Source organism: Culex pipiens, chromosome 2 (genome assembly GCF_016801865.2).
Source record: "Culex pipiens pallens isolate TS chromosome 2, TS_CPP_V2, whole genome shotgun sequence".
Taxonomy (NCBI): Eukaryota; Metazoa; Arthropoda; class Insecta; order Diptera; family Culicidae; genus Culex; species Culex pipiens.
The window spans coordinates 159698931-159722554 of record NC_068938.1 but is presented as its reverse complement, the minus strand read 5'-3'; the positions used below and the strand labels follow the sequence as shown (position 1 = coordinate 159722554).

Here is a 23624-nt window from a genome sequence, read left to right as displayed (position 1 = left end):
GATAGGTATACGTGAAGGTGGGTCTACGAGGTCTTATAAAGAAGTTCATATTTCGAGTGATTTTATAGCCTTTCCTCATTGAGGTGAGGAAGGCAAAAAGATAAACAAATATTTTACTGTTTTTTTTTTGTTAATTAAAAAGTTCGTACTAAGAGATTATAAGTAATCCTTTAGAATTTCGCTATTTGAGTTTTGCTTGCATTTTTTTAATAAGATGAAGCTTTGTCCATGCACTAAAATCTGTACCTTGAGAAATGATTTTCCGACCGATTTTCTGAGTTTTCGGCAAAGTTGTGAGTTGTGATTAGGACTTTTCACATAAAAAGGTACACGAGAAAAAATCCGGATATTTTTATTTGGCTTACTATTTCTTAAAGTTGAATTCCCAAAATAACACATTGAAAAATTGTGTAAATTTGGAAGGTTGCATATTAACTCTTTGATAATGTAATTTTACCTTAATTTAGACTGAAAAATAGTCATAACACCAGAAAAGTGGTAAAATTACAAATTTTCAGAGGTAAAATTACACCTTTTTTCTGACATATAAGATGTACTCCTTCTCATATGTAATATTACCATGTTTTGTTTACTGTGAAAACTGTAGACTTTCGAAAAAGAAATAAAAAAATCAAAATAATGTCAAAAACCATTTTTGATGCAAAATCAAAATTGCAAACAAAAGTGATATTCCACAATTTTATAAGATAAACCGTTTCCAAAATATTATAAGGCAGAGCACCCCAGTATAATTATAAAATTTGTCGAAATTCGAACCAATAGTTTCTGAAATATCGTGATTAATGACACTGAGAAAAACTCAATTTTCACAAAATTAAAATTAAAGTGAGTTTATCTCAATAACCATCAGTCCGATCAAAAATGTAATGAAGACAAAAATATAGGCAATTTTCTTAGCTTGTAATATTTTCTGCAATGATTTTTTCTTCGTAAAGTACTTTTAAATAGCAAACAAACGTAATTTTTTGAACAAATGCCTTTAATTTAAAAAAAGTTTACTTTATCAAAAAATGTTTCAAGCGACTTTCGATTGCAACTTGATTTTGCATCTGGAAATGAATTTTTAATAAATTAATATATAAAAATATAATATAATATAAATATTTTTTGGGCCATATTTTCCATTTTTTTCTTCAAGAAAAACAAAAATGAAAAGCAAACTCATATAAAAAAAATCTCAAATAAATAAAAAAAAATAGGAATTCAACTTTTAGTAATACAAAAGGCTAAAAAAATTGATATATTGTTTGACGTTTACCTATTGTTTGTGAAAAGTCTCATTCAAAACCTACAACTTTGCTGAAATATGAAAACCAAAAGAAAAAGCGAAATTCTAGAGGATTACTCATCAAACGAAAATATGCTACTTTGCCGAACATTGCAAAATTTGTATGAAATTAAAATTTCTATTATCTCCATTCTTTTAATCAAAATATGATTACAGCAAACTAAAATTAAATTGAATTTTATTTGGTAATTCATAAGAACCATAATTCTTTAGCATGAATTATGGTTCTTATGAATTACCAAATAAAATTCAATTTAATTTTAGTTTGCTGCAATCATATTTTGATTAACTTGAAATGAGAATAATTCATAACTTTAGGTTTAGATTTTGCTTACCAAAAAAATGTGCATAAGTAAAAAATAACCTAGATGCAAAAATATGTTTCATTTTAAGTGATATAAAAATATTTTTGTCAATAAACATTAAAAAAAGAAAATTTAAACACGAATACAAAAGAATGACGACATTAAGTTCATGATTTTACAAAACTAACGAATTTATTGGAAATTTAACAATTTATCCTGTAACGTCAAAATTATCAATACATTTCTAACCTTGATTTGAACAAGTTTAATTTGAACTGGTCATAATTTGAGACTTTTATTTCATAGAAAATATATAGTTAGATTAACTTGTAAAAACGAAATTTAATAAACTCAAAGTGCAGTAGAACACTAAAAATAAAGTAGTGATAATAATTTCAAATACAGTATACAATATTGTCCAACTTTACCTCACCTTTTCATCCTCATCCGCTACAACTGACCTGAAAGAGAATGTCATCATATTCGTCCGTGAAATAAAAACAACCAAAAGCAGTTTAATTTTTCGAAAAATTATTATTTTTCTCCTCTTATAAAATGCTAATTTTGTCATAAAATAAAGATAATATTTCAAATGCCTATCGTTATTACATACTTTGCGTTCATGCTTGACTTTGTACAACTATACAATATATATTCACATTTACAAATATTTAAAGTGGGTTTTTGCTTGCCATTTTCTCTTTTCGATTAGCTTTCGCCTGTGTGGGTGATTAAAACTTGTGATTTTTTCAATGCAATGATTTTCAATAAAACTTCTCTCTCTTGCTTGCCGCTAAATTCTCCTTTTCGCATAAAATGAGTGCGCGTACACTATTCATAACAATTGAACTTTTCTTGTTTGTGTGTGTGTGTGTGTTTTTTTTTTATCTTTGTGCACTTTTAGAAACAATGCTTTGCCCCTCTTTCGTCTGCGTGAAACCAACTAAACGCTATTCATCAACTTGGTGTGAGTTTGTTCTTTTTTCGTGGTTTGGTTATGATAAGTTTTTCCTATTTTTCTATCGCTCAAAAAAGGCTTTCTTCTTCTACTTTTTTTTTCTTGTTGTGTGTGTGGTTTCCTTGGTTTGTGCTATTGATTTAAATTGCTACAATTTGATTCTAGTTTCGGTTACTTCTTTTCTATATGGTTGTGAATGTGCCTTCCAGTTTTTTTTTGTCTGATACGTTCTTCTCATTTGGCTTTAATAAGTGATAATGACGGTTTTCTTTTTTTAGAACTTTTATTATAGCAACTCGAGGTTGCCTCCTGCGTCGATAGAGTAACTTTTCCGGGAAAGCATACAGCGGGGTCAGATTAAAGTGCGCTCGGGGGAAAATTTAACTGATTTTTTACGGTCTGGCAGTTAATTCTTTCTTGAGTCGATAAGATGGGCTGGCGCGTGTGAGTTCAATTGGTTTCAAGTGACTTCCGAAAAAGAATGAACCAGTCACTAGCCTTAGTAGTGCTCCGCAATAAAGTGCAATAAGTCGAACGCTGAATGCAGCAGTCTGTGTGTTTTGTTGGTTTAAAGAGCAGTCTCACTGGTTAATCGGTGGCGATAAAATTGTGTTGATTGGTTTTAATTGAGTTTTATAGCGAGCTTCGTTGACGACACGGTTTTCTGTAAATTGAAATTGACCGCCGAGTTGGCACCCGGCGGTATGTCGAGGAGTTATTGAGCGTGAATAATTTCGTTGAGGTTGAGACTTCTGGGATTTTTATGGAACTCGGGCCTGAATGGATTCAATCAAGAGTGGTTCCAAGAAGTGCAATGAGCGTTGTTGGTGATCCGATTTGATGTGGTCAATTTGGGGTAAACTTTGTTTGAAATTGTTTTGCTCTGATTTTAAATCAGAAAAACAAGTTTGTTGGACCATAAAGCTATGTCAAAATTCAAATCTTTTGTGTCGTTCTCAACCTTTAAAAACCTAATAATACTAGGTACATTTAAAAAATGAAACCAATGTTGGCATCAAAAAAGAGGATCCTCAAATCTTAAAAAAAATTAACGCCTTGAGTTGTTCTTTGAAACATCGTTTTTCAAATAATCCGGTTTCGAACAGATGCCAACTGGCATCACTGAAACCGAAACGTCAAAATTTCTTCAGTGTTGCCAACTTTGCATTCAAACACACAGAAAAACACAACTGGTTTAACCCAAGTGACCCCCCTGCAATGCACCCGTGCCCAAGTTCAATTCCCGCGGCCAGATGGCTTCCGCTAGATTTGGCTAAACACGAGCCACTAAATTCTAGCCCCAAGTCAATAAACAATGTCCACTCCATTAAACCGCCCCCATCACCCTGCTGCACATCGATGGGGACATTTGCGGGGTCACTTCTACGGAAGCCGCCAACCGTTCGGCACACGCACCACACGGACCCCTAAGATATAAAAAAGGTAACAATTTTTACGGGGTTTACGTGACGATGACACTTACCTCCCCCGTTCGAACCCCGATTCTTCAGGGTGGTGTAGTGCAAGAAACCCCCGCGCAAAATTTAGTCACGTTGTGGGTGGTGGCGGTCTACGGATGCCCTGGGAAATGTCCATCAAGTCCCCCCTCACAACGGTTATGTTCGCGTGGCCGCGGCCTGAAACAAAGCGCACACTTTTTTTTTCAACTCCAGGTGATAGCTCTTTGAAGAAGGGAAAAAAAGATTAATGGTTTGATTACCGGCTAAAAGCAGAAATCATTTTGCTGGGGCTTTTTTTTCCGTGACGACACCAAGGGGGTGAAGTGTGGCGGGGGTGGTAAAGTAGGACAGTTACGACAGGCACCTGGTAATGGATCTCCGGGGAAAACGGGCACGCGGTCGCTTGAAATTGAAACCCTGGTCCGAGGATTTGTTGAACTTGAAGTTGTGCGGGATTTGCTAATGGATTCGGGGAGCGATTGCTGGAATACTTGCTTTGTAATCAATTGAATCAAATAAGTCTCAGGTCAAAGTCATTTGTAAAAAATTTCATCTCAATTTTATAACTCAAAATTGTTAGATAGAACAATATATTCTTGGCAGTGCTCCCAGTTCATCAAATCTGAAGATCTCAACTACAAATCCAACAAATACCAAAAAAAGAAAGTCGATTGCGAAAGTCATTTTAATCGACCAAAAAATGTTATGTAAATTTCACTACACTGAAAGGAAGAAAAGTAGTCCTAAATTCTAGGAATTTTGCCTCCTTTTCTTGTTAAGTAATCCATAAAACCCAATTCAGGAATTTCGAACTTTTTTTATTTCAGTGTAAAGTGCGTAAAACTTTAGACAGGGTTGCCAGATCTTCAATATCTGAAATTGAAAATACTGATTTTACGCCATCGTTTCTCAGATACTATTTCGAGAGCACTTCACTCTGCTATTCAGAGGAAGTCAGTTGTACAAAATCAAGGGTCATTGAGTATTTCTAACTATATTTTTTCACATTAATTCTACTCAAACAAAACTCGACTCAACCAATCAACTCCTGCATTCATACACATTTTCCGCAGCATTACGCACTCACAAACAACAATTACCAATTCAACCTCAACGTTTTGCCAATTGCCCTCCAGGCCCGGCCGCGGGTCACCCCCCGATCCAACTCCAACCCTTTGCGGTAATTTTTTCGCGCGGAAACGCACAATTCGCGGGAGGCGTGCAACAGTAATTAATAAAATAAATACTGAATCATCAATCAGCAGCACCGTGCCGCGCCAGAATGCGCAAACACAGGTAGCGACAAGCCCGAAAGGGCCCCCAGGGCTCCCCCGAACGGCGTTCTGACGGAGCACATGTCGAGTCAGACTTTGAGGCCGAAAAGAGGTGTGTGAGTAGGGTAGGGGGACCTTTGTTGGACGAAACAGAGTAAGGCTCTTTTTTGTCGGAGCTTTTGCTCATTCTTCTGATCTCACCGATTGCAGCTCTACTCTTTTTGAGAGCCCAAAGAACTTGTAACTTGAGCTCACCAAACCATTTCCAGAGTTGAAAAACCAACGGGATGAGCTCTCTTGGCTCTTGATCAGAGCGAGAGAACGAGATCGCGTTGTTAAAATCTCCTAAAAAATTTCACAACAACTCAGTCACGAGCGCGCTCAAAACTTAATCCAGAGGTGAAAATTGAGCCAAATGTGGCCATTTTGGATCTTGCTCGTAACGAGTGCTCAAGAGCTTGAATTTTATGAAATATAATAAGAACTCTCAGAGAGCTCAAAAGAGCATCATGCTGCTCACGTGAGCTTGTAAATTTTGAAACTTGAGAGAGAGGTAGAAAATAACGAGATCTTTTTCAGTCAGAATTATTTGACAGCTCAAGGGTCTCGAAAGAGTTCATTATCAACCTCTAGTGGGCTCTTTGAGATTCACAATACTGCTCATCAACTTCAACTGACACTTCTTAAAACAAAATTGAAAGCTAGTAAGAACTCTCAGAGTTCTCAAAAGAGCATCAAGCTGCTCAAGTGAGCTCGTATGTTTTTAAACTTGAGAGAGAGATTGAGAATAAAAACAAGAGCTCTCTCAGTCACAATGGTTTGACAGCTCAATGGTCTCGAAAGAGTTCTTTTTGAGCTTCTCGTGAGCTCTTTGAGATTCACAACACTGCACTCATCAACTCCAACTGACTCTTTTTGACAAATAGCCACGCAGATCAGAATAATTTTACAGTCAGTAAAAAGCTCATGTTGAGCTTCCCGTTAGCTCTTTGAAAATCAAAACACTGCTTATCAACTACAACTGACACTTCTTAAAACAAAACTCTCAGAGAGCTCAAAAGAGCACCATGATGCCGCTCACGTGAGCTCGTTAAGTTTTGAAACTTGAAAGATAGATTGAAAAAAAAAACGAGAGTTCTCTCAGTCAGAATTGTTTGACAGCTCAAAGGTCTCGAAAGAGTTCTTTTTGAGCTTCTCGTGAGCTCTTTGAGATTCACAACACTGCTCAACAACTCCAACTGCCTCTTCTTGAAAAATTGCCTTGCAGGTCAAGAGTGACGCCACCTTACCCTTCTCCATCGGAGTCACTTCCCGGCTTATCGATGGAATCTTTGCCCAGTAATGGCGGTGCATATTTCAAGTCAACACCTAGTGAGAAACGCGCCGCCAAGAATGCAACTGCCGTGGGCGCGTCATCCGGAGGCATTCCGGCGGCGCTGGGATTGCATTGTCCACAGGTCACGCCGTTTAATGGAGCTTAAAATTGCTTTGAAGTTTCGCTGGAAGGCGCTGCACACTGAGCGGAAGCAATTTCGCCAAATGTTCCGGAAACCGGCAGTGTACTCCACCGGAGAGTGTCAACTTCAATTAGGCGAAATTTGTGTCACTCTGCGCTATCAAAACGAACTCTTGAGCAATCTCTGTCTCTCCACTTTCAAGCTCCGTATGACAAACGATAAACCCTCTATCACAGCCATTCCATCTAACAGTCGGCATAGCCAACACAAAGGCCTCGTTCCAACCAGCGACGGCGGTACAGAGGAGTCCCATCATTTTTCTTCTCCAAGCTTTCTCCCAACCCGAACTCCTTCGGAACCCACCGTCCATTTAAAATAATCAATGACTAATTGTAAAAATAAATAAATCTTAAACGGTTTTAATAAATGAAGCAGCCATTTATATGCCGTCGCGACCACAACAAAAGAAGAGCTGAGACTGACTTGCTAGAGTCACGCCAAGTGGGGAACAACAACCGAGTCGAAGGCTCGTCCCAACAACAACAACACGCAGCATCATCATCATGCGACTTCATCCGCCAGCAGGCATCGAGAAATCGTTCTCTTCCCGCCCGTTTTGTTGTGTATACTTTGGGTCGATCTTGATCTCTCCGGCTAACCACTAGATCACCAAGCACGAGCTTGCCGGCAAACAAAGCAGGCCCTTTGTTTGCAAACATTGTTGCGGAATTGGGGCGCACGCGCACGCCATTATGGCGTAGCTGTCAAACGCGGACGACGCCATTATGGCAAATCGGAAAAATCGCTCAAAATCGGCGTTTGTTGCTCGTTGGGAGCCAAGGGTTAGGGGTCCCACGTGGAAACGGACAGGGAACGGGAAGATAATAGTTTTCGGGCCGCCGCCAACGAAAACAGGGCGAGAATTCCTACACGTTGCGCGGCGTCAAACTGGTTTTGGATTCTTAGCCATGCTGGTTGGTGGCCTCGTTTCAAGTTTCGAGCCCTGATCATCTCCCTAGACATTGTTGCTTTATGGTACTAAGCCGTGGATTACACTGCGCGATTGGAGGATTCACAGAATTAATTGACGTCACACCTGAAAGTTACCAGTCGTCTGTGGTTTGGTCAGTTCTGCAAACCAATCATATTAGCTGCCAAATCGAGCCAGAACAATGGTCAATTCATCAAACGCGTGCGTTACACCATCCAATTACTTGGGCTAGGCATGTCAATCGCCAATCGGCCCTTATCTACACGCATTCCGTCGCTTTAACATGACTCGCTCTAAACGCACCAAGGCCTCGCGACATCAAATTGAATTGATTCCGGGCCCCAATTTCATCTGGCGTGCATCGACGACGACAGACATGGCACGCAACATTGTAACCTGTCAAAAAGAAATCGTCGTACGAGCCGGTTGATTACGACGTTAGCGGTTGTCCCACAAATGAGGGGGACGCGCTGTGGACGCAATCTCCCAGGGGACAAGTTTTGATTAGTTTTTCTTGCTTTCGAGGTCGATGACGGGACCGCAAAAATGTGGCTAAGAGTAGGGATTGAGACACAATGTGTTGAAATTGCAGAACAATAGAATTTTATTGTGTGTCTAAAGATGAACTCAACTCAATTAGATCATAACCAAAAGATCATTCGGAGCTCACTCTTTGACGTTTGACTCTGCGGAACGTCAACACTGTCCTTATTTTAAGCAAATCTTTGCCCCATCTTAAATCTCCGTCTATGTCCCAACCCGCGATCCCCAAAACACTGCAAGATAATGTTCGTCATTGTTGTTCCGTCGGATCCCGTCCCCGTCCCTGAAACCACTATCGCATCGTGTAATTGAAGCGTCAAGAAAAGGGTTCACTGAAGACGTTGCCGCACAACGAACGGCTCACAGACCGAGATGCGGTCACTTTCAATTAAAACAAATCAACAAACCGTTTCATTATAATTTAGTGTGGTCTAGCGGTGGGACCACAACAGTGATGCTGCTTTATCACACATGGGCTAGTTGGCGCTCTCGAAGATGTTGAAATGGTCCTGGATGTTGGAATGGTGTAGTTTGTCCACGGTAAAAATCAATTTTCTTAAAAAACGAAATTAAGTTTGATTATGGCACATTCGTTTGAAGAACTTCTTTTCCCGATCATTTTCGGTTACAACTCAATTGAAATGTTTTTTCCAATTTCTTATCAGTTGAAATGAGTCTAACAGCTTCATTGGGTTGAAACCGAAGATGTAACCTTCTTAAAAATACCTTTTCACAATTTAGTGCGGAACGAACTTCCAAACGAATGCGCCAACAATACGCACCAAACGAAGCCATATCTCAGCTGCGCGCGCGAGAGAGAGTGATTAAGTTTCTAATCAAATAAGTCTTTTCTCGTTTTCTGTTTGACCCTAACCTACCTAGTACAAGTGAAGGAGTAATAAACAATTTTATACACATTTCAGCTCTTTACACAACTTTTCTTAAAACTTGCAAAAGCGCGCGCGCCCCCTATTTAAAAAGCGAGTATACGATTGAACGATAAAGTGATGATGAGAAGTGGCGTATTCCTGGATGACTTTACCCTAAAGTTATGAGTGCTGTTTTATGAGTCAGACACGGCGAGAGAGAAAGCGAGCGAGTAATGAAAGAAGTGTAATAGATTTGAAAAACGGCCCTAAAAAGTAGAGTAAATATTACACAAAGTACGGTCGATTGCTATCGCCGGCGCCTCCACCGCCGCCGCCGCCTCCCCTCAGGGAGTGATGCGTGTTGTACTGCGACTCCGGGATGGTCGAGTACACGTGGCCCAGCGTGTTGGCAGCACTGCCGCCGTTGGACTTGCCGGACCGGTAGTAGCCCTGCTGTTGCTGCTGGTGGTGGTGTGGGTGGTGCTGGGGTTGAGCCATGTGGTGGGGGAAGGTGTGCTGCAGGTGTGGCGAATGGTTGACCTGCTGTCCATGGTGGAACTGCTGCTGCTGCTGCTGTTGCTGCAGTGGAATGTGGTTCTGGTGGTGGTAGGGAGGACCCATTGCGTGATGAAGCGACGGGGCCTCGTACTGCGGTGAGGACGCGGTCGAAAGTTCGTCCTCGGTGTTGTAAGTACTGTGGTTGGGCGAGTGGGGTGGGGCCTGCGGGTACTGGACGCACACCTCCGAGTTGAGCCGCTTGGGCCAGGTGGCGGTTGGGGGAGGCGGCGCGGAGGGGTTGGTCGGGGCCGGGGTGTACCGGATGTTGATGGCTTTGCGATGGGGCGCCTTATTTACAGGGGAGTTTTTGCCGATGTCCGGCATGGCGAAGCGGAGCTTGTCCCAGAAGCGCCGATCGTCCCACGCGATTACGGTGCAGGTTCGCGTGAGGATGTCCATGATGGGGTCCATCGAGAGCATCGACTGGGGCACGGAGGTGATCAGGATGAGCTTTTGCCTCCGCCGGGATGGTCGGATTAGCTCCAGCACGCTTTGCAGCCCCGCCCGGAATTCCGCCTGAGACCACTCAAACTGCAAGAACTTGACGCTGATGAAGAGGATTAGCTTGCGGGAAGCGTCCGCCGCCCCCTGCAGCGAATCGGCCAAAAAGGCCGCCGAGTGGATGTCCCGGTAGTGCAGACACATCGCGTACCCACTGTGCTCCAGATCCTGGGCAATTTGACTAGTTACCATATCGGCGTCGGCCGAGCTGTAGATAAGATAGCCGTCGTACAACTTCTCGTTGTCCTCGCAGCGTTCCATCGCGCTCAGCGGGTCCTTGCAGATTCGTACGCCGTACCGCGAGTGAGCCCACAGGCAAAAATCGTTCCGGAAGATGAACACCAACGTCACCAGCAGAATCGTTAGCACTAGCCCGGCCAGCACGGCAATCAACAGTGGCAAATAGTCTATAAAATCATTATCGATAATCGTCCGCTGCACGGTCGGGGTCGCTATCGGGGCACTCTTGTGACTCTCACATTCCTTAATCGCGTCCTTCACTAATTTATTGTTCGTACACTGAAATTCACTTAGCCCATTCGTTTCGTTAAACTGCCGCTCGGCCCAGTCCACCAGCTTCCCAATCGATTCACAGCCACAGCTCAGTTTATTGCCACTTAGCGAGATTAGCCGGAACGTACCGCCCGGTGGCATCAGCTCCCAAGGCTTCAGCTCGGCCAGCCGATTGTCCGCCATCGTAAGCACCTCCAGCGACTTTTGATAGTAAAACGACTTGTTTCCGATGGCCTCGATGGCGTTGTGGTCCAGGTACAGCTCCTTCAGCTCCCTCAGCTGCTCAAACTCCGCCCCGCTGATCCGTTCCAGCCCGTTGCCCTCCAGATGCAGCACCGTGAGGGCCGGAATTCCGCCAAACGTTTTATTATTCAACTCGTCAATGTGACTATTATTTAGATACAGTGATTTGAGCTTTTTCTTCCCGATGAAGACGTGACTTTCCAGCTGACCGAAATTATTCCCGTCCAAATAGATATCCGTGGCGTCCATCGGGATTTTGCTCGGAATCGTCGTCAACCCGGCGCTGCCACAGTCCACAATGTTCGACTCCCAGGCCGTATCGTGATAGCAACTGCACCGGTCCGGGCACGTCATCTTGCAGTCACAAGCGTCAAAATCACAGCAGTGGCACGTCGCGAAACAATGGCTCTCGTATTTGCATAGAAACTCACTTGCCTTCATCTCCGTCAGGGGCCGTACCAGTTCGCCCCGTTCGTGCTCCATCGTGCACATGACCGAGTCCAGGTCCTTCACTTGCGGGTACTGCCGCAGATAGCTCAGCTCGTTAATCCGCTGTAGCCATTCCATGCTGCAGTCGCAGTGAATTAAATTATCACCAATGTAAAACTCCGGCATGGTTCGGGTGTCCGGGACGAGCGTGAGAGCCAGCGAGGGCATTTCCAGCCGGCGCAAGTGGTTGCCGTAAAGCACCACCTTCACCAGGTTCTCCTTGCCGGCGAAGGTCTCCGGGGCAATCTCCTCAATCTGGTTGTTGTTCAGTAGCAGTGTTTCGATATTTTTCGGAAACGAGCTCGTGTTGATGTGCTTGATTCGGTTGTGGGACACGTCCAGCATTTTGAGCTGGAACCAATTTCCCACGTCGTAACGATTGCCCAGCTCGGAAATGTTGTTCTTGTGGATGTCCAACCACTCCAGCGACTGCGGATAGTGCGAGTAGTCGAACCAGCCAATGTTGTTGTCCGAGATATTCAAATACACCAGCGACGAGAGCGACGTAAACACCCCGGCCACATCCTCCAGCTCGTTATTATCGAGCCGAATCGCCCGCAGCGTCGGATTAGAGCTGAACGCCGACTGGTCCACGTGCCGGATCCGGTTGCTGGCCAGGTTCAGCACGTGTATGGTCGACAGCGCGAAGAACGTATCTCTGGAAATCTCCGTTATCTGATTGTCCACCAGCCGCAGTCCCATTAGCTCTTCCAGCCCCTCGAACGAGGAATTATTTATTTCCGTTATCTGATTTTTGCCCAGGTCCAGTGATTGCAAAAACTTCAAACTCTTCATCCCACTCGGAATTTCCTCCAGCCGGTTGTCGTTCAAGCTCAAATCGTGCAAGTGCGTTAAATTCTCAAAGGCACGCTCGTGGATGTACACAATCTGATTGGATTCCAAAATGAGCTGGTTCAGAACGTACAGCTCACTGAAGTGGTACGGCTCAATCTGCCGTAGCCGGTTGTGCGACAGAAACAGGGCATGCAAATTTTTCAAATCACTAAACGCACCATCAGCCACCAACTCAATCGCGTTGTGCTCCAAGTTGAGAATCTGTAAACTGTACAGCCCCTTGAACACATGCTGGTCCACCTTCGAGAGGTGATTGTAGCCGAGATTGAGCACTACCAGTCGCACCTGGCCGGCGAACGTGTCCCGTTTAATCCACGTCGAGGTCAGCTGATTCCGGGAAAGGTCCAACGTTTCCAGCCGATCCAGACCTTCGAAAACGCCCGGCGCCAGCACCGAGAGGGAGTTATTCTGAAGGTGAACCTGTCGAATCTTGCGGGACGATTGAAACAGCTCGGGGGTGAGCGCGGTAAGCTTGTTGTTGGAGAGGTTTAGAATTTCAAGCGTTCCGAGACCGACAAACGCCCGGTCGGCGATTTCTTTCACGAGGTTGTTCTGGAGATAGAGCGCGTTTAGCGACCTTAGAGCCGAGAGGCCATTATCGGGCATTAGGGTGACGTCGTTTCCCGACAGGTCCAACACTTCGAGCCCGGTGTTGCACGCCTTGCCGGGTGCTATCGGTCCCTTGCCCCAGTCGGACAGCCCTAGCTGGGACATGTCACTCAGTCGATTTCCGGTCAGGTTTAACACTTTCAGTGTGTACAGCGGGCAGAACACTTCGTTCGGCAGACTCCAGATGTTGTTGTCCGCCAGGTGCATCTCTTTAAGCTCGGTTAACCCACGGAAGCTATCCGGATGCAGCTCCAAATTCATCACAGACCAGTCAATGTTGTGTGTGCTCAGGGTGAGGCTCTTTAGCACCTTCATGTTGGAAAAGGCCATCGCCGGGATGTACTTAATCTTGCAGTACTCGATCGACAGCCGCAGCAAGCTGTTCAGATTGCCGAGAAAGTTGCCCGGCGTCGTCGTCGATTCTAAGGAACTTTCGAAGAACATAATGTCGTTGCATTCTAGCTTCAGCGACTTTATCCTATCAATTTGATAACTACTTATATTAGCTAGCAGACTCTCTGTCTTGGTTATGGTTTTGATTTTGCACTGCAGCTCGTCCGATCTTTTCTCCTGCGAAACTTCCAGTACGGCACCGGTCCAGGTGCAGCCCTTCGGCAGGGCGTCATCGTGGCGCAGGAAGTTGTTGCGGGCTGCGGTCGCTAGCGTACAGCTGACAACCAGCAGCAGCAGTAGCGTGTAGATTGCACCGCTTCCCCGTGCCGGAGCCAGGTTGCCGAGAGTTTGTGTCTTCGTCCACCCGCCAAGTGCGCGCGAATTTGAATCGCAAATCAACACCCGGTGTCTACTTCAAACAAAAATTTGCACACACTTCGTCGCCGCAGTGCCAAATTGACATTTTTCTCTCGCTCTGCGGACAATCTTCGCGGACACCTTGACTGTCGTCGTTCTAGTTTCAAGCTTCGGTCACTTGTCACAAAAAATCACTGCGTTTCTTCTTTTAACAATCACGGGGATCCCGCTGGGAGTCCGGAGAAATCTTCACCGAGCCGTACAAAACTGTGCTGTTCGAATTCTTCGCTGGGTTTTTTTTTTCTCCTCCTTTACGGCTTTCCACGGATCAACCAAGACTCAATCTTCTTCTCCTGGGGCCTCGGATCACGGCCGCCTTTCCCCCCTCTCGTGATATCCGTTTATAAATAAGCGAGCGCACACACCGCATCAACAAAAACACAAACGCGAAGAGCTGGGCTAAGCCGATGGAGAACACATTAACACACAAGATTGTTTTATATAGCTATTTTTTTTTTCCTTTATTTCATGCTCTCTTCCCCGCGTCAGGATGGTCTCTTCTGCGTGGACCGCCCTGCCTGCAGCGCTCTTCTCTTCACTTCTTTTCTTCAGACTAATTTTATAATGCTTTTATTCTTCGCCTTCTATCTATCTTCAATCGTGTGCTTCACAGCGCACCAACACTGCACACAACAACACAACTCGCGCGGCGGCCGTTAATTTTTACTTCGATCTATCACACGAAACTTGGAAGCTTCGACACAGAGCACAGGAAATGAGCGTCCTCTCACGACCGCGGTTCGGCAGCGACTGACTGGTTTTGTTGCGAAACGCAACCCTCAGCGAATGAGTCTGCTGTGCATGAATGAACGCGAGCCGAAGTTTGGGTTCATCCGGAGAGCAAGAGGGAGAGAGCGGGCCGCGCTCTCTGTTTATGTTTGCCGAAGTGGAGCCCACGGGCTGGTTTTGACTTGTTTGACGCGTTGTTATTTGGAGAGAGCGCGAGATATCCATGATGAACGATAAATTTCCCCAACTTCATTCGCTCGTGCTCCCCAGTGAGTTCATCCGATTCTCTCGGAATTTCTCGCGCGTGCAGTCGGCGAGCTTTTATCTCGATGAACTCGCTCTCTCACGTGAACTCTCCTTCTTGATTCACGCGTTTTTGCATGTTTCTCCCTCGTCCAGCTGCTTCACCAGCGAGACTAGACCTAAATTGTGCCGTTGCGAAGTTGATTCTCATAAGTACACTTCCGGAACGGGCCCGGCTTCTCGACTGCCGTGCTTCCTCCTCCGTCTGTTCCACCGGCTTGTGCGGAGGCCACAAGTGCCGGATTCGCGGCTATCGTGTTACCCCCCAGTTCTGCTCTTCTTCCAGAGGTTCGGGAGAAACAGAAGGGTACGTATTATTCCATTATGGCGCACTCGAAAAAATTGCCCCAGCATATCAAGTTTGGCGAATCAAGATCGTTTTAAAGCAATTAGCGATACCGGTATTGTGTTTTTGTCGGATGAGGATGGTTGTGGTGTGGTAGTTATGCATACATCTACCGACACTGTCTTTGCTTGGCCGATGTTGATGGTTCAGCAGCTTATTGGCAACGTTTTCCGTGGGATGATGCGGGGCTTCCTAGACCGCTTCGATGCCCAGCTTGAACCGTTTCGGCCAATCTTTCTTGAGGGTGTTCTTTCCTGTGCCGTCCACCGACTAGCGCTTTTTTGGCTACAGAAGGGAAGTTTTCCCCCTTCTTCATTTCGGAAGTGCTTCATTCTCAAAGGTGTAATTTTTCAGCAGGTTATTAGATGCTGGTGTTGTTGTTGCTGCTTGATGAGTTTGTTGCTTTTTTCTGTTGTTTTGAAACAATTCGCGGATGAAGTTTTTGATTAAGATGGGGAATGTGTGTGTGTGTTGTGGGCCATGGGAACGGAGAACGAAGATCTGGTAGGTATGTGACTAAGATCCATGCATGCAACGTTGATTGCTTTTCGTGGGGCTCACTCGGCTCTCAGCTGATTGTGTGACAACGGTTTTTGCGGCGCGGTGTCATGTGGAGAAAGAGTGTGACTTTGTCGGATATTGTGATCTAGTGTGGATAGTGTTTATATCTTGATTAAAGTTGGAAACGGTTATCGAAATTAATCTGGCTGCCGCTAACGTTTTGTCTCGGGATACATGAAATTGAGTGGCATCTCTATTATTATTATATTATTTGAAAATCTTACCAAAAATAATAATACATTATTGAATCTGAAAATTAAAAAGAAGATTTCGAAAAAAATTTGAACCTTTTCCTTTACCTTTTTTCTAAATATTTTATTTCTTGAATAATTGTATTTCCACCAATAATGTCTCAAATACGGGTAAAATTGTTTTTTGCAGCATATCTACATTTTCCAGTGCTTTAATTTTTTTTTAAATAAGAAGACCAAAAGATTTTTTTTTAAGATTCAAGCTTAATTTTTGTAGATTAAGATGCACAAAGCATCACAAAATGCTAGTGGAAAAACTACAGTTTGAAAGGTTAAATTTTTTTTATGTCCTTCAACTCTATAGCTATCATCAGTAGGGTGCCCAGAATATGGGACTTTTTTTCAAAACCTCGCTCCACAAGCTTAATATTGTTCCTTGACCTATTTTAGGACTCTGGGAGGTGGTGAAGTTTGTATGGGAAAAAATCGAAAAAAATGTATGGAAAACCCAAGTTTCTTACGGTTTGGTCTGCACGGTATGCTATTTCTATCCAAATATTCCCAAAAGTGAGATTCTTATTTAAAATTTAATGCTCTACAACTTTGTAGAACATATCAAAGCTCTAAAATTCGATCCTTAAAAGTTATTAGCGATTTAAAAATGTCATTTTTGCATGAAAAACATTTTTTTTACCAACTTTAGGCTCGGGTATCAATGGGTTAATGCTTAAAATAACCCAAAAAACATTTTTCCGCTTGTGGAGCAGGGGGTCATTTTTTCTGGGCACCCTAATCATCAGTCATAAAACTTTAAAAATCGAATCAATAGTTTCCAAAATAAAATCGAGGGCGAAATGAGGGTAATTAAGGGCCAAATGAGTCGTACTTAGATAAACTCAATGTTTCATAATTTCAACTTTTTGAAGATAATACTCAGCAACCAAAGCTTTGAGAACTTTCTCAGCTTTTCAAATAGTGTTAAATATCTTGATAATTTCAACCTAAAAATGGCTTTTACTAAAAAATGAGGCATTTTATCAAAAATTCATATAAGGATTTTTTTAATTAAAAATTCAATTTTACATCTAAAACTTTTTTGGAAGCTTTTTCGGAATTTTTTTCGTTGCGTTAAAATAATCAATGTTTCTTTTAAATTATAAATGCTTATCGAAAAAAAAACGTCCGTTGAATCGGGTACTTTAGGCTAAAGTCGTTTCATCGAATGAAGAGTTCAATGGATGGATGAAAAAAAATCGTGAAAACGAGAAAAAATCTCTTTCAAACATGAGCAGCTCTTTGAATTATTTATGAAGATCTTTTTATTCTTTTCTGTTAGTTTTTGCCTTCTTGTGACCGTGAGTAGTTCTGATAAAATATATCATATGGTTTTGCATAATTGGGCAATATTAGTTCCTTCAAAAAAATGCGTAGCATTTAGCAGTGGCATTGCAGTTTTTTTTATGTTTTAAGGCAATTTTTCGTTTCTTTAAAAAAAATCAACCATAAGAAGCATTTCATCCGTATTGCATCCGAAAAACTCTAAAACAAATAAAATACATGCAAAATTTCAAATCGTTTAACTCCCATATTGCGAAATATAAAAAAAATCGAGAAAATACCGTTTTTTGTGAAAATTTGAGTTTTCATTCAAAAAACAGTTGAAATACATGCAAAATTTGTTTGATACATATTTTGCGAATTTTAAAAATTTGAGAATTTTTAAGAAAATACGGTAATTTGTGAAAATTTAAGTATTTCATTCTAAAAACTCTAAAACAGTCAAAATGCATAGAAAATTTCGGATCGTTTGATACCCATATTGCGAATTAAAAAAATTGAGTATTTTCGAGAAAATACGGTATTTTGTGAAAATTTGAGAAGAAACCCTATAACAGTGAAAATGCAAGCAAAATTTCGAATCGTTTGATACCCATATTGAAAATTAAAATAAAGTTGAGTACCGTCATCAGGGGTGACATTGGGTCTGGGGGGTGAGATTGGGTCATACAAATTTCAGCATTTTTGTATGACCCAATCTCACCCCCCAGACCCATTGTCACCCCTGATGACGGTACACGGAAAAAAAAGTTTGCGAGAAATCGTGAATTTCGATTCATGAATTCGTGAATAATTTTGTGCATGATTTCGTGATACCTTTCATGATTTCACGAATTTTATTCATGAAATCGTGCATAAAAATGCACGAATTTATGAATTTAATTCATGGCAAAAATATTTTTACGAATATTCATGAATTTTCCTTCATGAAATCATGCATATCACTATTCATGATTTCATGACTGATTTTCATGAAGTCATGACTAAACTTCATGAATTCATGAAAAATATTCATGATTTTACGATTATTTATGCATGCGTAAATTTTACGTCGTAAAATTTTATTCGCGAATTTATGAATCATGTTTTTCATGATTTCATGAAAGTTTACATGTTTTCATGAATAAAATACATGAATTCGTGCATAACATTCATGGGTTTATGAATTTGTATCCATGTTTATGACGAGTGATCTTGATCAATCAAGAACAGTTTCGTTCGAACTGTCAAGTTTGTTTTTCGCTTGCCAGTTCAGCCGCGTGTTTATTAGCCACGAAGTCAATCGCGTTGTGACTTGTCGCGTCCTGTTGTGTTTGCCGGTAAAAGTGACCGTGATTTGCGGACCCGGGATTTGGAGGTGCTGTCCACCGGAACCGGGAAAAGATCTGCGGCCGTTCCGTTGGAAATGGCAACGGAGCCAAGGGCTAGCAGGAGGAGGACCGAGCTGCAGGAGGTGGACCGAGTGGCAGTAGGAGAACCGAGCGCGGGAGGAGGACCGGGCGGCAGGAGGAGGAACAAGCGGCAAGAGTAGGACCGAGTGGCAAGAGGAGGGCCGAATGGCAGGAGGAGGACCGAGCAGCAAGAGTAGGACCGAGTGGCAGGAGGAGGAACGAGCGCGGGAGGAGGACCAGGCGGCAGAAGTAGGGCCGAGCGGCAGGAGGAGTTACAAGGTAAGAGACAGAACAGTTCCCGGTTTGTTTCGATTGTCGAATCAAGGGGAACATGGTCCATAAGACAGTTCCCGTGTTTTATCTCCGCGTGTGACAGCTTCTTGGTCGTGGACTCGTAGGGATCTCGGTTTTCTGTCAATTGCCGGAGCATTCTACGCGTGTGACAGACAGTGAGGTTTGTTTTGGTTTTGGAAACGAAAAAATTCCGTTTTTTTTATCGGTTCTCGTGGATGCGCTGAGTGACATTTCGGTGCTTTGTTTTGAGCTAGAAATGGGGACATAGGTAAAGTATGTTAATAATTTTAATGATTTTAATATTGTAAGCATATTATTTTAAAGTACAGTGGATTTAACATATTTAAAGTATTTGAAGTTAATAACGTATTTTAATAATTTTCAGCATTTCAATTTTCTTAGGTACTTTAATTTTGTAAAGACTTTTAAGTTTTTTGAAATATTATTATTTTTAGGTATGTTAAGTATGCTAATGAATTTAGGAATTTTTATTTTAACAGGTATGTTAATATTGTGACTTTTAAAAGTATCTAAGTATTTCAAGTATTTTAAATATTTCAAGTGTTTAGAGTTTGTTGAGTGTTGAAATAATTTTAAGCATTTAATTTTTTCCAGGTATTTTAATATTGTAAGTATTAAAAATATTTTAAGTATTTGAAATATTTATTTTTTAAGTATATTCATTTGTTCAGGTATTTTAATATTAAATGTTTTTAAAGTTTTCAAGTATTTCAAGTATTTGAAATAATTGAAGTGTTTAAAGTTTGTTAAGCTTTTAAATAATTTTAAGCAATTAATTTTTTATAGGTATTTTAATATTTCAAGTATTTGAAATAATTGAAGTGTTTAAAGTTTGTTAAGCTTTTAAATAATTTTAAGCAATTAATTTTTTATAGGTATTTTAATATTTCAAGAACTTGAAATATTTTAAGTATTTTTAAGTTTTTAACATATTTAAAGTATTTAAAGAATTTAAATAATTTTAAGTATTTTCAGTATTTTAAGTATTTTAAGTATTTTAAGTATTTTAAGTATTTTAAGTATTTTAAGTATTTTAAGTATTTTAAGTATTTTAAGTATTTTAAGTATTTTAAGTATTTTAAGTATTTTAAGTATTTTAAGTATTTTAAGTATTTTAAGTATTTAAAGTATTTTAATTATTTCAAGTATTTTAAGTATTTTAATTATTTCAAGTATCTACAGTATTTAAAGTTTTCAAAGTATTTAAAGTATTTGAAGTATTTAAAGTATTTAAAGTATTTAAAGTATTTAAAGTATTTAAAGTATTTAAAGTATTTAAAGTATTTAAATTATTTAAAGTATTTAAAGTATTTAAAGTATTTAAAGTATTTAAAGAATTTAAAGTATTTAAAGTATTTAAAGTATTTAAAGTATTTAAAGTATTTAAAGTATTTAAAGTATTTAAAGTATTTAAAGTATTTAAAGTATTTAAAGTATTTAAATTATTTAAAGTATTTAAAGTATTTAAAGTATTTAAAGTATTTAAAGTATTTAAAGTATTTAAAGTTTTTAAAGTATTTAAAGTATTTAAAGTATTTAAAGTATTTAAAGTATTTAAAGTATTAAAAGTATTAAAAGTATTTAAAGTATTTAAAGTATTTAAAGTATTTAAAGTATTCAAAGAATTTAAAGTATTTAAAGTATTTAAAGTATTTAAAGTATTTAAAGTATTTAAAGTATTTAAAGTATTTAAAGTATTTAAAGTATTTAAAGTATTTAAAGTATTTAAAGTATTTAAAGTATTTAAAGTATTTAAAGTATTTAAAGTATTCCAAGTATTTAAAGTATTTAAAGTATTTAAAGTATTTAAAGTATCTAAAGTATTAAAGTATTTAAAGTATTTAAAGTATTTAAAGTATTTAAAGTATATAAAGTATTTAAAGTATTTAAAGTATTTAAAGTATTTAAAGTATTTAAAGTATTTAAAGTATTTAAAGTATTTAAAGTATTTAAAGTATTTAAAGTATTTTGAGTATTTAAAGTATTTAAAGTATTTAAAGTATTTAAAGTATTTAAAGTATTTAAAGTATTTAAATTATTTAAAGTATTTAAAGTATTAAAAGTATTAAAAGTATTTAAAGTATTTAAAGTATTTAAAGTATTTAAAGTATTTAAAGTATTTAAAGTATTTAAAGTATTTAAAGTATTTAAAGTATTTAAAGTATTTAAAGTATTTAAAGTATTTAAAGTATTTAAAGTATTTAAAGTATTTAAAGTATTTAAAGTATTTAAAGTATTTAAAGTATTTAAAGTATTTAAAGTATTTAAAGTATTTAAAGTATTTAAAGTATTTAAATTATTTAAAGTATTTAAAGTATTTGAAGTATTTGAAGTATTTTATGTATTCTAAGAATTTTAATTGCTTTAAGTAAAGAGTTTAAAACTCTATAATAAAGTATACAAAAAAAGTATTTTTGGTATTTCAAGTATTTTAAGTTTTATGAGCATTTTATTTATTTTATGTATTTTGCGTATTTCAATTATTTTGAGTTTGTGAAGTATTTAATTTATTTTGCGTATTTTAAATAATTTGAGTTTTTGAAGTTTTCAAAGATTTTTATTTTGTTGAGTATTTTAAGAATTTCGGTGTTTTTTTTAATTTTCAATTCAACTCTCTATGACTCTTTTTGCGTCAAATTAAAGTGTTTGATCATCTGCATTTACAAAAATAAATCCTTTTATTGTAATTAATCACTTTATTGTAATTGGAGTTATTAATGAGACAAAAAAATTATGGCTTTATTATACGAATTATCGATTATTCTATGATTAGTTCATCAGACAATCGAGTCTGGACTGTACAAGAAATCCCTTAGGTCTTTTTGTATTTAATTTAAGTTTTCGTTGTATTTTTGTATAGTAACGATCGGTACCCAATTAACGTTTCCGAAATGCTCATGTCAAGTTTTTGAATGTTGGTTTTACTAAATTTATGATTGTATTTTTAATTTATTTAAAGCATTTTTGAACATCACATAACTGGGACCTTTGTAAATTCAGAATTCTTCCGCAGTGACCGGTAATCGGTTCCAAGGTGGCCAGATGGAGCCAGAGTACATTGGCATCACATACAATGGCTACAGTTTAAAATTTCATGAATTTTGATATGTCACATGACAGGGTTCCTTGCACATTCCGAAATGTCCCCAGTGACCACCGGTAACCGGTGACCGGTTCCAAAGTGGCAAGGTGGGGCCAGATTTCATTGGCATCACATAAAATGGCCAAAGATTTGAATTTCATGAATTTTGATATGTCACATGACAGGGTTCCTTGCACATTCCGAAATGTCCCCAGTGACCACCGGTAACCGGTGACCGGTTCCAAAGTGGCAAGGTGGGGCCAAATTACATTGGCATCACATAAAATGGCCAAAGGTTTGAATTTCATGAATTTTGATATGTCACAAGGCAGGGTTCCTTGCACATTCCGAAATGTCCCCAGTGACCACCGGTAACCGGTGATCGGTTCCAAGGTGGCCAGATGGAGCCAGAGTACATTGGCATCACATACAATGGCTACAGTTTTAAATTTCATGAATTTTGATATGTCACATGACAGGGTTCCTTGCACATTCCGAAATGTCCCCAGTGACCACCGGTAACCGGTGACCGATTCCAAAGTGGCCAGGTGGGGCCAGATTTCATTGGCATCACATAAAATGGCCAAAGATTTGAATTTCATGAATTTTGATATGTCACATGACAGGGTTCCTTGCACATTCCGAAATGTCCCCAGTGACCACCGGTAACCGGTGACCGGTTCCAAAGTGGCCAGGTGGGGCCAAATTACATTGGCATCACATAAAATGGCCAAAGGTTTGAATTTCATGAATTTTGATATGTCACAAGGCAGGGTTCCTTGCACATTCCGAAATGTCCCCAGTGACCACCGGTAACCGGTGATCGGTTCCAAGGTGGCCAGATGGAGCCAGAGTACATTGGCATCACATACAATGGCTACAGTTTTAAATTTCATGAATTTTGATATGTCACATGACAGGGTTCCTTGCACATTCCGAAATGTCCCCAGTGACCACCGGTAACCGGTGACCGATTCCAAAGTGGCCAGGTGGGGCCAGATTTCATTGGCATCACATAAAATGGCCAAAGATTTGAATTTCATGAATTTTGATATGTCACATGACAGGGTTCCTTGCACATTCCGAAATGTCCCCAGTGACCACCGGTAACCGGTGACCGGTTCCAAAGTGGCTAGGTGGGGCCAAATTACATTGGCATCACATAAAATGGCCAAAGATTTGAATTTCATGAATTTTGATATGTCACAAGGCAGGGTTCCTTGCACATTCCGAAATGTCCCCAGTGACCACCGGTAACCGGTGACCGGTTCCAAAGTGGCCAAGTGGGGCCAGAGTGCATTGGCATCACATACAATGGCCACAGTTTTAAATTTAATGAATTTTGATATGTCACAAGACAGGGTTCCTTGCACATTCCGAAATGTCCCCAGTGACCACCGGTAACCGGTGACCGGTTCCAAAGTGGCCAGGTGGGGCCATAGTACATTGGAATCACATAAAATGTGCTCCGTTTTTTTTTTTCCCAAAACAGGATTCCTTGTCAATTCCGGTATGTGCCCCCAGTGGCACGATATGGTAAATGTACAGAAAAAGTAATCCGGAAATTGTGAAAATCGTACCATGAAATCGTGAATATTACGAGTTTTACTTTACGAATTTTTGA

At 40.0% G+C, this 23624-nt stretch overlaps 1 protein-coding gene and 1 long non-coding RNA gene across 2 annotated transcripts; one reads left to right on the top strand and one right to left on the bottom strand.

Annotated features, from left to right (window-relative positions):
- Window positions 1-2761: 2761 nt before the first annotated feature.
- LOC120428773 (toll-like receptor 6) lies at window positions 2762-13739 on the bottom strand. The gene has a single exon (XM_039593857.2). It carries the CDS (start codon window positions 13376-13378, stop codon window positions 9452-9454), a length of 3927 nt encoding a protein of 1308 aa, XP_039449791.1. The 5' UTR covers window positions 13379-13739; the 3' UTR covers window positions 2762-9451.
- A 4321-nt stretch (window positions 13740-18060) lies between these two features.
- LOC128093185 (uncharacterized) lies at window positions 18061-19000 on the top strand. The gene is made up of 2 exons (XR_008212306.1): window positions 18061-18665; window positions 18779-19000. It is a non-coding gene; the product is annotated as an uncharacterized LOC128093185 (long non-coding RNA).
- Window positions 19001-23624: the final 4624 nt, after the last annotated feature.